Source organism: Aquila chrysaetos, assembly GCF_900496995.4.
Source record: "Aquila chrysaetos chrysaetos chromosome W unlocalized genomic scaffold, bAquChr1.4 W_unloc_1, whole genome shotgun sequence".
NCBI classification, from domain to species: domain Eukaryota; kingdom Metazoa; phylum Chordata; class Aves; order Accipitriformes; family Accipitridae; genus Aquila; species Aquila chrysaetos.
In genome coordinates, this window is record NW_024470321.1 from 2,694,425 (window position 1) to 2,711,436 (window position 17,012).

The 17,012-nt window shown below is 43.2% G+C and overlaps 1 protein-coding gene across 6 annotated transcripts in view; it reads right to left on the bottom strand.

Annotated features, from left to right (window-relative positions):
• Positions 1-17,012, bottom strand: part of LOC121232873 (kinesin-like protein KIF2A) — a 76,524-nt gene that overhangs the window by 25,615 nt on the left and 33,897 nt on the right. For all 6 annotated transcript variants that reach the window (XR_005931736.1, XM_041121364.1, XM_041121363.1 and 3 more), the window contains 5 exons: positions 13,216-13,310; positions 5,016-5,135; positions 4,519-4,573; positions 1,845-1,910; positions 1,116-1,216 (listed from right to left, as the gene is read on the bottom strand). Coding sequence is in view for 5 of the 6 variants with exons in the window: in XM_041121364.1 (XP_040977298.1) it covers positions 1,116-1,216; positions 1,845-1,910; positions 4,519-4,573; positions 5,016-5,135; positions 13,216-13,310 (437 nt within the window). In the remaining variant the exon portion in view is untranslated. The remainder of the gene's footprint in view (positions 1-1,115; positions 1,217-1,844; positions 1,911-4,518; positions 4,574-5,015; positions 5,136-13,215; positions 13,311-17,012) is intronic.

Here is a 17,012-nt window from a genome sequence, read left to right on the forward strand (position 1 = left end):
ATATTCTTCAAACCCTGTTTAAAGGTCTTGCCCACCAGAAGCCAGTGCTTGGCTAATTATTGCTGCATTTCACAACAACAGAATACACAAAGCAACACGAAGCATAGATACATACATGTCACCAAGAAAAACAGAACTTTCTCATACAGAAGTTTAAGACTCAGATGCAAAGGGAGTTGTCACAGAAGTGATAAAAAGAAAATTTTAGGTGTAGTATCACATCAGAGAATTTTAATATATAAATAAAAATTATTTGCTCCTCACACATAAAGCCATAGTAATGTTTTGCATTTGTTTAAGTGGATGGAAATTCGAAAACATGAATTCAACATAAGTGATTTTAGGTCAACTTAGAAACATCATTAAACTGTGAAGTAAATTGCCTGAATTATTTACTCAGTGGTGGCACTTCTCATGTCAGTAGCAGATTGGTAGTATCTCTTTAGAGAGACTAACACATACACACAGGCCTGCCAACAAGATTACGCTACTAGTTTTGCTAAAGCTTTTACACTATTGTGACAGAAAGTCATTTAATATTAAGAGATTTTTCTCAAAGGATTAACAACTTCATTTCTTTCACACAAGTTTCTAACAACTTGCTGCCAAGCTGTTTACATGATGCAAAGCTAAATTATAAACGCATAGACAGGTATAAAGGAAAAGAAAATATCACTGTTCAAACTTGAGCCTCAAATAGGTCTCCTATGAAACATCAAAGATCATAAAGAACAATTTATCATAATGTTGTAATACCTCCTGTAGAATAACAGCCCTATTTAAAAGCCAAAGTTTTGATTATTTTCATGGATATATTTTCCCTAAGACATAGCTATCATCAGTACTTGATTTTTAAATAACACACAGAAAGATAAGCAATTGTAAGCAATTATTTCTGTAGGGAGAAAAAGAGGGGGAAAACTGTCTAAAGAAATAGTTATCAGAGCAATGCAACCATGCACCAAAATATTTATCAAATTGTATACATGATGAAAACATTTAATTTCAAGATTATTACAGTTCATAAAAATTATTGAAGACTGAAAAAAAGCACAATAATTTTGCAAACATCTTCTCTTCCTGACATGTTTTCCATCTGAGCTAAAAATACTAACCTGAGCTCTTTTTTCTCTAAGTTCCTGCTGCTGTAACCTTCTTTTTTCACGTTTCTCTTGCAATTTTTCAACCTCTTTTACACAATTAGATTTTCTACATGCTTAAAGAAAATGATATAATTTTAAAATATTTTGTGTTGCATGATTTAGTATTTACACTATAACATTTCAATTCTACTAATTTATGAATAATTAGAATGCGTTTATTTATATCAACTATCTTTTCAAGCAAATCAGTATTAGTACAGAATAATTATGGCAATTTAATTTCTAAAATTTATAGAATAAATGAATTAGAAAAAATCATGGGAATGGGACAATAATTACACAATCAAAAATATAAGGACAATGACCCTCAAAAAATATTTGGACATGTGATGATATTTGGATACATGTGATCTTTTGGTTTGAATTAAAAGAAAGCCCAGGCAAATTAAAAAAAAACACCGTCATGGTTAAAAAAAGATAAAGGAAAAACAAATTCCAAATACTAGAACAACTATGACAAAAGTGAACATTTGTTTAGCCACAGCACTCTGAAAAAGCTTCTTGAGGAAGCCTACAGGCAACTGTGCATATAGACCATTTGTCATTTATGGACAACAACATAATCCAAGAGAATGTATATGTAATGCCCAGAATGAATGAATCCTTGATACACCATTTACATAAAAAGGGGTCCAAATTCCTTTTTTGAAGCTTGAACTGGAGATATATCTGAAACACTACCATTCTCTTGTGAGGAGGAAGACTGTTCAGGAAGCTGAGTAGGCCGCGCGCGTACAGAACCAACCACTGCAAAAGAAAAGCACAAAGCTCATCTAGATACGGAAGAGTAATGTTTCTATCTGATTCTGAAATACTTTATTATGACAAAATAAAACGAAGCCCCTTTCAAGACACAACAATTTATTGGGGGCGGGGAGGAGCCATACATGTAGAAAGTCTATTAATAAAGACATTCAGCTTTTTTTATCCTAGTGTTACATACCAACACAACATAATTATTAAGTACCAATGCTGCATGTGCATATTTTTAAATGCTCCACTACAGAATTAGTAAAACTTATTATGTGCATAGAATGAAGTATGTACTTGGAGATATGCAGTTTTGAAGTTTAAAGCGTTGAAATTTTATTTATATTGTAATTATACCCAAAAACCCAGTAAGAAAAAAGGACCCACTGTTTCACATTCTCTAGATGTTACAAAATGGTCCTACTCCATTGAACCTACAATCCATGGATGAGTACAGAGATACAAATGAAAGGCAGCAAAGTGCAGCTCAATCTATGAGTGGAAGAAACAAACTTTTTTGACACTATACTGAAAGGGATACGGATACAATCAATATGTCTACCTAAACTTATTGATTTGATATGTGATAAGGATGCCAATTTCTGAAGATGCAGAGTGATGTCTGTTCCCAGTGAATGTAGTGGGAGTAGTGTGCATGCAAGCCTCTTTGGTAGAGCTGAATGTTTTAAGTTGTTTTTCAAAGAGTTGCTTCAAGCAGCTCTGCTTCAGCTGGCCAGTTTCCTGTACATGTTCCTAATGAGGTCTGCCAGAAGAGTACAAAAGTGAAGGTAACAACTTTGATTAGTAGCCTAGAGATGACATTCCAAATGAAGGCCAGCACACTATGCAACATGGAGACAACTATGGAAACAGGTATCAAATGGGACAGACAAGACAAATCCCCAGATCATTCTAAATATGATAGGAGATCTAGTTTATAGTATGAATTAACTACACAAGACAGTGTGCTGAGAAAAGTTTAATTACAAAGCCAACAAAGAACAAATACTTAGGCTGACTATGAATAGTAAGATGCTGTCCTGGTTTCAGCTGGGATAGAGTTAATTGTCTTCCTAGTAGCTGGTACAGTGCTATGTTTTGAGTTCAGTATGTGAAGAGATTGATAACACTGATGTTTTCAGTTGTTGCTAAGTAGTGTTTAGACTAAAGTCAAGGATTTTTCAGCTTCTCAAGCCCAGCCAGTGAGAAAGCTGGAGGGGCACAAGAAGTTGGCACAGGACACAGCCAGGGCAGCTGACCCAAAGTGGCCAACGGGGTATTCCATACCATGTGACGTCACATCTAGTATATAAACTGGGGGGAGCGGGGGTGGGGGGAATCGCCGCTGGGAGGACTAGCTGGGTGTCGGTCGGTGGGTGGTGAGCAATTGCACTGCGCATCATTTGTACATTCCAATCCTTTTATTATTACTGTTGTCATTTTATTAGTGTTATCATTATTAGTTTCTTCTGTTCTGTTCTATTAATCCGTTCTTATCTCAACCCACGAGTTTTACTTCTTTTCCTGATTTTCTCCCCCATCCCACTGGGTGAGGGGGGAGTGAGTGAGCAGCTGCATGGTGCTTAGTTGCTGGCTGGGGTTAAACCATGACAGATGCACAGGACCTATTAAAATACAAGCTACAGGGTTATTCCATACCAAACAGATCATTTACTACAAATGACAATGTGTATGGAAGTGAGGAGAGCCCATCAATAAGATGTCTCAAATTTAAATCATATTAGTTTGAAAAAAATTATCCCCTCCTCATGAGATTTCCAATTTAACACCCCCAGAGGCAAATGGCAGAAGGGAGAAAGTGATCCCAATTGTCCACCAGAAGAGTCTGAATGCTTGCAAAGATATGCAAGCCCATTTGTTTTTCAAGTTTAAACAGATGGAATGGAATCTAGTCTGAATTAATGACAGTAGATTAATGTTTGGAAGAAGAATCATCACCATCATCAGTACAAGTTAACTTTAATGCAGGAGAGAAAATGAAAACAATAAGCAATAACTATTCTTTCTCATGTTATTAGATGCATCACTTCTGTATTCATCCAATACACACTTTTCACCTATCCTCCTGTGATATTTCAGCATTTTTGTAGATTTTTTGCTATTAACCATAGAGTAAGAAATAACCTGTAGGGTTTAAGTACTCTTTGAATGAATGTTTACACGCAGACTGTTAGAAAACTAAGCTAAAAAACTGAAAGCATAAGAATTTTAAGTGCACTACTTAATGTATATTGAAACACTCAATTAAGTTGAAGCAAATTGAGGATGCTTTAACCTGGAAAAGTTCACACATGATTTAATGTAGCAAAATTAATTAACTTCAAATTTTTGTACCTTCAGTTCATTCAGCTTAACTTTCCTAATGCTATATTGCTTAAACTTGCATATAAATACTATTCATACAGTATGCATTCCTAAATATACACAGGAGTAATTCTAGGAATGATGTACCATGTCTTTTGCATGTCATATGCATACATACCAAATTAGAAATGCAGAACTATTAAGGAATGTTAGATGAGCAGGAGATTAAAATATTCCCATATTTTTTTGCTTCCTTGAAATGGAAAGAGATAATATTTACCTCTGTTATCTCTGGCAGAAGTGTCATTCTTAATAGGTGCCATGGTTTGTTGACTCTATAAAGAAAGAAATCTCTGTTATTTGATCACCTTATTATTGAAAACATAAACTGCAGCCCCACCTCTGCTTCTTTCCGGTGAATAAAAATAACACGACATCAGCAATACAGAGAGGTGATTGCCGCCAAATCCTTCCCTGAAGAGCGTAGGGTGAAGACTGCTTGAACTATATGTACTGTTTCAAAACAACCTCCAAAACCTTTTCTATATTTTTCCTTGAGATATATTTAGTTATATAAATATTAGTCCCCAACTCCCTCCCTGCCAAACCTGTTCTTAGAAAATTTTTAGAAACCCCTATTCACCACAGGAAAAAAAAAGGAACACAGTTATCAAATAGCTCCACAGACACAAAAGTAAGATTTAAAAATTCAAGCATAACAACATGTATAGGAGTACTGTAAGTTTAATATGAACATGTTGCATAGGTATTACCAACCTTCACGATTTTGTTTACTTTGGCTGCTGGAATAGGTGGTGGTGGTGTCTCTGGACTAGGTTCAATATCTTCATCAGGTGCAAGATATGGGTTAAGTGAAAATATGCCCTCCAAGTCAATCTGTGTAAAACAATATAAAACACATTTATGAGCCTTAGAACAATATTCACCCTTTCCATTTCTTCTGTTATGTATAAGAATAAATAATAGATATATTTAGAGTTTTTACCCCACAATTTGTTAATTCTATAACCTGAATGATCTTATTTTATGTTCACTAAAAACAGTGTAAGCTTTGGTCTTCATATTAGTTGAAAACACACCCTTCAGAAAAGGGATTAATGAAAAATGACCAATAGATATTCATAATGTTGTAAAGTGATTAAATTAAAACAGAAGTAGCTAGCATTACTGTGGTAATTTGACAATTACTGCAGAATATGAAAGACATTCTGTAACATAAAAAGAAAGAGATCTCAATTATTTGAAATTTCCCAGACAGTGCAAAAGAAACATACAAATTACAACCACCCAAAAAATAAAAGCGCAGTTGAAACCATGTGTATTGGGTCTGGCTGAGATGGAGTTAATACTCCCCATAGCAGCCCTCATAGAACTGTGCTCTGCACCAGTAGCTAGAAAGGTGTTGATAACACACCAGTGTTTTGGCTACTGCTGAGCAGCGCTGGCACAGCATCAAGGCTGTCTCTCCAACATTTTTGCCCCCTGTCACGGGCAGGCTGGGGCAGGCCAAGATCTTGGGAGGGGACATAACCAGGACAGCTGACCTAAACTAACCAAACAGATATTCCATACCATATGATGTCAGCTCAGCTATAAAAGCTAAGTAAAGGGAGACGGAAGGGGGGGGGCATTTTTGTCTTCCGGAGCAACCACCACGCGTACTGAAGCCCTGCTTCCCAGGAAGTGGCTAGACATCGCCTGCCGATGGGAAGTAGAGAATAATATCATTTGTTTTTCTTTGCTTTCGCACGCGACCTTTGCTTTCACTTTATTAAACTGTCCTTATCTTGACCCACGAGCCTTTTGTTATATTTTCTCTCCCCTGTCCAGCTAAGAAGGGGGAGTGATAGAGCGGCTTTGGTGGGCACCTGGCACCCAGCCAGGGTCAACCCACCACAGTCCTTTTTGGCGCCCAACGTCGGGCACAACAACGGCAGTTTTGCATTAAGCGTGCCTTAGCTAGTTATTAAGTGGCAAGCTCCTGTGCAGGTCACGGAGCTTGTTGGCTGCTTGCTTATCTCTACCTTGCTGAGTTTGGGAACATGGTAATGCAAATAATGGCTGTGTGCTTTGCCCTGGCACTGATGGCTTTGTTGTGCTGCGGGAGCTATCTTGTGGGGAGAATGAAGGAACTCGGGAACATGCTAATACAAATAATATCTATGTGCTTTGTCCTGGCACTGATGGCTTTGCTGTATTGTGGGAGCTATCTTGTGGAGAAGATGAGGGAACACATCTCCCTCTCCCTACCGGGCATTGATGTGAATGGTTTTATTATGCAGGCTCCCGAGGTCCTTGTTTACCCTTATGTGAGCTGTTCAATACTAATAACTAATACTGGTGGTATATTATGGGTATTGTGGAATCTGGTCTCATCCTGGTATAAGAGAAGACAAGTTTTGGCTGAGGCAATACTGAAATGTGCCCTCAAGCGACCGGTCCCTGGGTGGCAGGGTATATGGAAGGATTTGGGCAGATTCCTAGGACGGTTATCACCTCCCATAATCTGGGACTTTACACCTGAACAGGCAAGTAACCCTGGCAAACTGACGCGCCACCTGATAGAAGGGTGCCTTGCCTATCCCAATGAAAACCAGCAGCTTCTTGCACTGTATTGGGGCCTGGCCTATGCCTACCGAGCCATAGTTCAACACTCTCAGAGGACCATGGTTGAGGCAGGGACCCAGACTGCATCTGAGGACACCATGCTCGAGATAGGGACCCAAACAACAACAACAACCACAGTAATTGCCCCAATAGTGAAAAAGAAACAGTGGACAAGGAGATCAACGGGTCCATATCATCGATTAGTGAGGGAAGAAGAAGAAGAGGAAAGGCTTAATCTAGAAGCTGGTCCTTCAATAAAGAAATTGGAGGAAGGAGTGAGGGAACTTAAACAGGAAGCGGAAACTACCCCGGTCCCTGACGTCCTCAGAACTTCAGAACATGCGGAAAGACTACAGCCGCCAGCCAGGTGAGCGGATTGCTGCCTGGCCGCTCCGATGCTGGGATAACGGGGCCGACAGTCAGCAACTGGAAGGCAAGGAAGCCCAACAGCTGGGATCCCTCGCTAGAAACCGGGGAATTGAAAGAGGAATTGGAAAAGAGGCAGCAATTTGCAGTCTCTGGAGACGGCTCCTCTCAAGTGTGAGGGCAAGATATCCATTCAAGGAAGATCTTGTGAATTCCTCAGAAAAGTGGACTACCGCAGATGAAGGGATCCAGTACCTGAGAGAGTTAGCAGTGGTGGAAGTCATCTACAGTGATCTAGATGATGAGGAAGTCTCCAAAGATCCAGAGGATGTCCTGTGCACACGGGCCATGTGGAGAAAGGTGATTCAAGGTGCCCCAGCATCATATTCTAACAGCTTGGCAGCAATGTATTGCCCAGATATGGAAACACCAACTGTGGAGAAAGTGTCGTCTTGGCTCCAAAACTTTGAAGAAAATCTCTGTGTCTCCTCATCCCTACAGGACAGTGCCTTGGCTGTTAGGGACGCTCCAAGAAATCAGTCCTCTCCTGCCCCAGTCAGAGGGAAAGGGAGCCCAAGGCGTATGCCACGTGGTACGCTCTGGTTCTTCCTGCATGACCAAGGGGAGGACATGAGGAAGTGGGATGGTGAACCCACCTTTAAGCTGGAAGCCCGCGTACGTGAACTGAGAGGGAAGACAGCTGTTAAGAAGGGGTCACCCAAGAAGAAGGCTGTAAGTGTCGTTGCTGTAGAGGCCCAAGAAAGCAATCAGCGATCCTCCAGGCATAGAAGAACTGAAACCACCTCCCTTGATTCTGGTGAGGGGACTTCTGGTCTGGCACTGCAAGGGTCAGACAGTGAATACTCTGATGAGGAACAGCAATAGAGGGTCCCTGCCTTCGGCCAGGAGGAGGAAAGGGATGACCGGATATACTGGACTGTGTGGATTCGATGGCCTGGCACATCAGACCCACAGAAGTATAAGGCTTTGGTAGACACTGGTGCACAGTGTACGCTGGTGCCATCAGGGTACAGGGGCACAGAACCCATCTCGATCTCTGGAGTGACAGGGGGATGCCAAGAATTGACTGTATTGGAGGCTGAAGTGAGCTTGACAGGGGACAAGTGGGAAAAGCACCCCATTGTGACCGGCCCAGAGGCCCCTTGTATCCTTGGCATAGACTACCTCAGGAGAGGGTACTTCAAGGACCCAAAGGGGTACCGATGGGCTTTTCGTGTAGCCACTGTAAACGCAGAGAAGATCAAACAGCTATCTACCCTGCCTGGCCTCTCAGAAGATCCCTTCATTGTGGGATCGCTGCAAGTTGAAGAACAGCAGGTGCCAATCGCTACCAGGACGGTGCACCGCCGGCAATATCGCACAAACCGAGACTCCCTGGCTCCCATCCATGAGCTGATTCATCAACTAGAGAGCCAAGGAGTCATCAGCAAGACTCATTCACCTTTTAATAGTCCTATATGGCCAGTGCAAAAGTCTGATGGAGGGTGGAGGTTAACAGTAGATTATTGCGGCCTAAAACGAAGTGACACCGCCACTGAGTGCTGCTGTACCAGACATGTTAGAGCTCCAATATAAACTGGCATCAAAGGCAGCCACGTGGTATGCTACAATTGATATTACCAATGCATTTTTCTCCATTCTTTGGCAGCAGAGTGCAGGCCACAGTTTGCTTTCACGTGGAGAGGTGTCCAATACACCTGGAATCGACTGCCCCAGGGGTGGAAGCACAGCCCTACCATTTGTCACGGACTAATCCAAATGGCACTGGAACAAGGCGATGCCCCTGAACATTTACAATACATAGATGACATCATCGTGTGGGGCAATGAGGCAGAAGAAGTGTTTGAGAAGGGAAAAAGAATAATTCAGATTCTTCTGAAAGCTGGTTTCGCCATAAAGAAAAGCAAGGTCAAGGGACCTGCACAGGAGATTCAGTTCTTGGGAATAAAATGGCAGGATGGACGCCGTCATGTGCCTATGGATGTGATCAACAAAATAGCAGCTATGTCTCCACCAGCTAACAAGAAAGAAACACAAGCTTTCCTAGGCCTCGTGGGGTTCTGGAGAATGCATATTCCAGGTTATAGTCAGCTTGTAAGCCCTCTCTATCGAGTAACCCAGAAAAAGAACTATTTTGAATGGGGCCCTGAGCAACAACAAGCCTTTGAGCATATCAGACAGGAAATAGCTCGTGCAGTAGCTCTTGGGCCTGTCCGGACAGGACCAGATGTACAAAATGTACTCTACACTGCAGCTGGGGAGCATGGTCTCAACTGGAGCCTCTGGCAGAAAACACCAGGAGAAACCTGAGGTCGACCATTAGGGTTTTGGAGCCGGGGGTACCGAGGATCAGAAGCCCATTACACCCCGACTGAAAAAGAGATACTAGCAGCATACGAGGGGGTTCGAGCCCCTTCAGAAGTTGTTGGTACAGAAGCATATCTCCTCTTGGCACCACGATTGCCCGTGCTACACTGGATGTTCAAAGGAAACATCCCCTCTACACATCATGCAACCAGCACTACATGGAGTAAGTGGATAGCATTGATCACGCAACGGGCTCGACTGGGGAAATCCAACTGCCTGGGAATTCTGGAAGAGATCATGGACTGGCCAGAAGGCAGAGATTTTGGAGCAACGCCTGAGGAGGTGGCTCGTGCCCAAGAGGCACCACCATATAATGAGTTATCAGAAGACAAAAGGCGTTATGCTTTGTTTACTGATGGATCCTGTCGTGTGGTAGGGAACCATCGGAAGTGGAAAGCTGCTGTGTGGAGTCCCACACGACAAGTCATTGAGGCCACTGAAGGAGAAGGCGAGTCAAGTCAGTTTGCAGAAGTGAAAGCCATCCAACTAGCCCTAGACGTTGCTGAACCAGAAAAGTGGCCAGTACTCTATCTCTATACTGACTCCTGGATGGTGGCTAATGCCCTATGGGGGTGGCTACAGCAATGGAAGAAGACCAATTGGCAACGCAGGGGTAAACCCATCTGGGCAGCTGCATTGTGGCAGGACATTGCTGCCTGTGTAGAACACATGGCTCTAAAGGTACGTCATGTAGATGCTCACATGCCCAAAAGCCGTGCCACTGAAGAACATCGAAATAATGAACAGGTAGACAAGGCTGCCAAAATAGAAGTAGCTCAGGTGGACCTGGACTGGGAGCGTAAGGGTGAGCTATTTGTAGCTCGATGGGCCCATGAGACATCGGGACATCTAGGGAGAGATGCAACCTATAGGTGGGCTCGTGATTGAGGGGTGGACCTGACCATGGAAGCCATCACACAGGTCACTCATGAATGCGAAACACGTGCTGCAATCAAGCGAGCCACCAGAGTAAAGTCTCCCTGGAACAGAGGGCGCTGGCTGGGTTTTCGATATGGCGAGGCCTGGCAAATTGACTACATTGGACCACTGCCACGAACACGCCAAGGCAAGCGCTACATACTCACGATGGTGGAAGCAACTACTGGTTGGCTAGAAACGTACCCTGTAAACCATGCCACTGCCCGAAACACCATCTTAGGCCTCGAAAGACAAATTTTATGGCGACATGGTACCCCAGAAAGAATTGAATCAGACAATGGGACTCATTTCCAAAATAACCTCATAAGCTCCTGGGCAAAGAAACAGGGCATTGAGTGGGTGTACCACATACCCTATCACCCGCAAGCATCTGGAAAAATTGAGAGATATAATGGACTGTTGAAGACTATGTTGAGAGCGCTAGGCAATGGGACATGGAAGCATTGGGATACAAATTTAGCAGAAGCCACTTGGCTAGTTAACACCAGAGGACCTGCTAACCGTCCTGGTCCTGCCCAAACAAAACCCCTACATACTGTGGGAGGAGATAAGGTCCCCGTAGTGCACATGGGGAAGTGGCTGGGGAAGGCAGTGTGGATTGCTCCTCCCATGGGAAAAGGCAAACCCATTTGTGGGACTGTCTTTGCTCAGGGACCTGGGTGTACTTGGTGGGTAATGCGGAAGGATGGGGAGACCCAGTGTGTGCCTCAAGGAGATTTAACCTTGAGGGAAAAATAATCTGTGATGTGAGTTGTATGTTGTAGGAAGTAATGTAGCAGGAATGACCTGAACTGCAAAGGAGAGAACTTCGCAAGGAACCAGACAAGTGCATCGGTGACCCAAACCAAGCCGGTGTTGGTGCCCAACCATCGAACATACTGCTTCTCCTGCCCTGACCACTCATCTTGATGGATGGGGCCCAAGTCATAACCTGTGTGTGAACATCTGGAGGAGTGGAAGAAGCCCATGGAATATCTATCTGTTAAAGGACAGGGGATAATAATTAATAAGAATGCATAAATCTGTATGTTGGGTATAAAAGTGGTTTAAGTATATAGTTTTAATTGTAAGTGTTGGTAAGAAGGGATTTCAGTAATGAGAATTAAATACAATGGCATGGTTAGAAGATATGTGTATTAAATTATGTGGGACCTGAGCATGACGCAAATGGTATGGAATAAGGGGTGGAGATTGTATTGGGTCTGGCTGAGATGGAGTTAATACTCCCCATAGCAGCCCTCATAGAGCTGTGCTCTGCATCAGTAGCTAGAAAGGTGTTGATAACACACCAGTGTTTTGGCTACTGCTGAGCAGCGCTGGCACAGCACCAAGGCTGTCTCTCCAACATTTTTGCCCCCTGTCACCGGCAGGCTGGGGCAGGGCAAGATCTTGGGAGGGGACATAACCAGGACAGCTGACCTAAACTAACCAAACAGATATTCCATACCATATGATGTCAGCTCAGCTATAAAAGCTAAGTAAAGGGAGACGGAAGGGGGGGGGGGCATTTTTGTCTTCCGGAGCAACCACCACACGTACTGAAGCCCTGCTTCCCAGGAAGTGGCTAGACATCGCCTGCCGATGGGAAGTAGAGAATAATATCATTTGTTTTTCTTTGCTTTCGCACGCGACCTTTGCTTTCACTTTATTAAACTGTCCTTATCTCGACCCACGAGCCTTTTGTTATATTTTCTCCCCCCTGTCCAGCTGAGAAGGGGGAGTGATAGAGCGGCTTTGGTGGGCACCTGGCACCCAGCCAGGGTCAGCCCTCCACACCATGTTAAATTTATCATGCTATTTTTTTTTGCCTTGTAAGTGTTCCTCATTCAAAATGCTGTAAAATGTTAGGGGGGTGGGACAGGATCTTAAAAGTAGCTGGCTTCAGATCTATTGAAACTTGGTTTCCTAAAAATCTTAAATAGCTTTGGTCTCTATAGACTGCCATTTCCTCTGGCTGGACCGTTCAAAGACCTCACTACTGTACAGATTCTGTGTGTCCAGAGGGATGAGCTCAGCTGATGAGATCACCAGGACATCCTCACAACTTTTTTTTTCCTTTTTCCTGTGTTTTCACAAGACTGGTGAAGTGTAATGATTTCTGAGGTGCTTCTCCAAATCTCAGCTAAAACTGGCTAACATAGTCCAAAATTTACAGGAAGAGGGGATAGCAAAGTACATCTGGAACACACACAGACACAGTTTCTTAAGGAAAGCAAGGCTGAAAAATTATTGCCTAAAATAAATAAATAAACAAACAAGCTAGCAGTTCAATCCCTCAATAATACGAACACAAAAAGATTTCTAATCCAGCTCCCACTGGTTTCCTGTCTGACCTGCAAGTCATTCTCCCTCTCAAAAATTTGATTTTTCTACTTGTAAAAAGGGGTAACAAGGTCAGCCTTTGTAATCTGGTTCAAAATCAAAACATGAAAAGCACTATTTAAAAGCTATGACACAGAGCTCAGGAAGTCAAATTTAATACAACAGAAACCAGCATTTGCCCAATAACTGCCATTCAAAACAGCCTGAAACCAAAGAATCATCAAGTAAATTAAGATTTATATTTTCTCTTTGTTTCCAGTGCAAATTCCAAAGTAATAATCATGTAGACTACACATTTTTTAAAAGAGAAAAGTTCTAAAATAATTAGGTTTACCTCTTTGCCTTTAATAACTCCATTTTCAATCCATTCAACAGTTACGCTTTCACTATCTTCATTTAGGGATGTTAGCATAGCTTGGTGAATCCGGCCTAGAAAGGAAACACAAATGATCAATTAACAGATGGAAAAATTTTCCAGAAGTTATTTTAATTCCTGCAATGAGAAATGCAGATAGAGGCAGGAAGAAGAGGTTTTTTAAAAAAAGTGATAAATAGAAGATGATTCCTGGCCACATACTGTAAACTGGCTCAAATTTGATCCACTAGTGGAGGCTCTAACGGGACAGTCGGTGTACAAGTGAAAAACTCAATGAATAGAAAACTGAGTGGTAAGTAAATAAAATACCATGTGAAAGCCACACCACTTAGACTCTCTTTTCTGAGAGTCTCCCATGGGTGGGAATGTTTCCTGAGGTGCACTCCACAAAGGCTCGTGTCGTGGTTTAACCCCAGCCAGCAATTAAGCACCACGCAGCTGCTCACTCACTTTCCCCCCACCGAGTGGGATGGGGGAGAAAAATCGGGAAAAGAAGTAAAACTTGTGGGTTGAGATAAGAACGGATTAATAGAACAGAAAAGAAGAAACTAATAATGATAATGATAACACTAATAAAATGACAACAGTAATAATAAAAGGATTGGAATATACAAATGATGCATAATGCAATCACTCACCACCTGCCAATGGACGCCCAGTTAGTCCCCAAGCAGCGATCCCCCCGCCCCCACTCCCCCCAGTTTCTATACTAGATGTGACGTCACATGGTATGGAATACCCTGTTGGCCACTTTGGGTCAGCTGCCCTGGCTGTGTCCTGTGCCAACTTCTTGTGCCCCTCCAGCTTTCTCGCTGGCTGGGCTTGAGAAGCTGAAAAATCCTTGACTTTAGACTAAACACTACTTAGCAACAACTGAAAACATCAGTGTTATCAACATTCTTCACATACTGAACTCAAAACATAGCACTGTACCAGCTACTAGGAAGACAATTAACTCTATCCCAGCTGAAACCAGGACAGCTTGTTTGTCTCCCTTCTAGGCTGATTCAGCATTAATTGTCCCGACTGTGGTGGGTTGATCCTGGCTGGACGCCAGGTGCCCACCAAAGCCGTTCTATCACTCCCCCTCCTCAGCTGGACAGGGGAGAGAAAATATAACAAAGAGCTTGTGGGTCAAGATAAGGACAGGAGAGATCACTCACCAATTACCATCACAGGCAAAACAGGTTCAACTTGGGGAAAATTAACTCAATTTATTACAAATCAGCCAGAGTAGGGTAATGAGAAATAAAACCAATTCTCAGAACGCCTTCCCTCCACCCCTCCCTTCTTCCCGGGCACAACTTCACTCCCGGATTCTCTACCAACCCCCCCAGCGGCACAGGGGGACGGGGAATGGGGTTTACGGTCAGTTCATCACACGTTATCTCTGCCGCTTCATCCTCCTCAGGGGGAGGACTCCTCACACTCTTCCCCTGCTCCAGCGTGGGGTCCCACCCACGGGAGACAGTCCTCCACAAACTTCTCCAATGTGGGTCCTTCCCACGGGCTGCAGTTCTTCACAAACTGCTCCAGCATGGGTCCTTTCCACGGCGTGCAGTCCTTCAGGAGCACACTGCTCCAGCGTGGGTCCCCCACGGGGTCACAAGTCCTGCCAGAAAACCCGCTCCGTGGGTTCCTCTCTCCACAGATCCGCAGGTCCTGCCAGGAGCCTGCTCCAGCACGGGCTTCCCACAGGGTCACAGCCTCCTTCGGGAACCCACCTGCTCTGGCATGGGATCCTCCATGGGCTGCAGGTGGATATCTGCTCCACTGTGGACCTCCATGGACTGCAGGGGAACAGCCTGCCTCACCATGGTCTTCACCACGGGCTGCAGGGGAATCTCTGCTCCGGCGCCTGGAGCATCTCCTCCCCCTCCTTCTTCACTGACCTTGGTGTCTGCAGGGTTGTTTCTCTTATATGTTCTCACTCCTCTCTCCAGCTGCCGTTTCCGTCTGTCCCAACTTTTTTTCCTTCTTAAAAATGTTATCACAGAGGCGTTACCACTATCGCTGATTGGCTCGGCCTTGGCTGGCGGCGGGTCCATCTTAGAGCCGGCTGGTATTGGCTCTCTCTCGAACACAGGGGAAGCTTCCAGCAGCTTCTGACAGAAGCCACCCCTGTAACCCCCCCTGCTACCAAAACCTTGCCACACAAAGCCAATACACCGACATAGGAGGGAAGCCCCCTGAAATTGTATTCTGATATCCATTTCTTATGGACATTCAATCAGTTGGTAATTCAACTAAAATTAAATTGCCTCCAATTTGATACAAATCATCATTTTAAAAACAATTGCTAACACAGACTGTTAAGCTGGAATTAAGGTGCCATTGCTATGACTTCTCCAGTGAAAGATCCAAAGCCAGCAAGCCCCCGTAAAGTACAATAAAACGAGTAAACTTTCAGTAGGAATAAGGATTTTTCTTCTCAAATATGTAGTGTACTGCATTTTTTTAATGTCATCTGTCATACTTTATCCTATTTCCTACACGTGGTAACGAGGAGCAATTGGAAGAGCAGAGCAGCCATGCACTGACACAAAAGTGCATGTCACATTGATTTCACATCTGTGCTTTGCCCTAAGAGTACCAAGAATTGGGGTTTCTAAAGAACATGAGTCCAATGCAACTGCTCCTCTAACACCCTCCATCAATGAGCCATAGCACGAACAAGCAACCCCTTACTCCATTGCATCTGAGCGGGAAACACAGGTTTAGGTCGTCTGTAGAAGCAGTTATTTTGTTCATTAGGATCTCAGCATCTATGCTGTTGACTATTCCTAATCCTGTTCCAAATAACCCAGTGGCGTCTCATGGCATGCGTCGAGATTGCTTCAGAGATCGTCCAGGTAACCATGCCAAACAGCTGGTGTGAGCATTTCCCAAAAAGGTGGAACAGTTTGGTTTAATTGCTGAGATATTAATGTGCAGTGCTAGCTCTACCCTTTTATAGAGACCAACTAGGGCTGAGGAGAACTTGTTGTTGACCCATGTTTCTAAATTACATAAGGGCCTGTATTGAGGATGTAAGGAGTTAGTTCAGTAGGAGGCCTAGTTGGTACAAATGGCTGTTCAACTTCAATTTCAAATTGGAATGTCATGCTGGAATTGGTCTCAAAATTGGCCCAGAAACATGTTATGAGCACTGAGCGAAATAGGGTAAAAGTATACCAACATTCATGTCTATAAGGACAGGCATGTATGTGATCAAAGTTGTGTTGGAGTTACTTCCAGCATATTCTATGGTAATTCACGAGGCTGTTGCACATACAGTACTGTTTTCAATTTGGCATCCTATTGAGATGGTAACTCCGCTTTTCTCCATCAGTGACAGAATTCGTTAATCTCTGTCTTCATCTTTTATGACCCATTTTTGCTTGGAAAAGGTAAAATTGTTTTGTAACACCACCACAGATAAACTTGGTGTGGATTCATTAGAATTGGTGTGAACATTGATCCATGGCCACCCCATTGTACATGTATTCTATACATTTTGTGTGTCAATAATAAATTCAAACAGCAATCCAGTGCCCCTATAACCCCAAATACAGTATGTGATTATAGGTTTGGTGAAGGTAAAATTATACCAGCAATCTAAATTTGGTTCCCTTATTTTATAACAGTCATTACTGTTGTTATCTGGTTTGGAGGAATCAGCATAAATTATCTTAATTTCAGTTGGTCTATGGTAGGTAGACCCATTAATTACCCGGTAGCTAATTTGTATTTTCTCCCCTGGTATGGCCTAAACC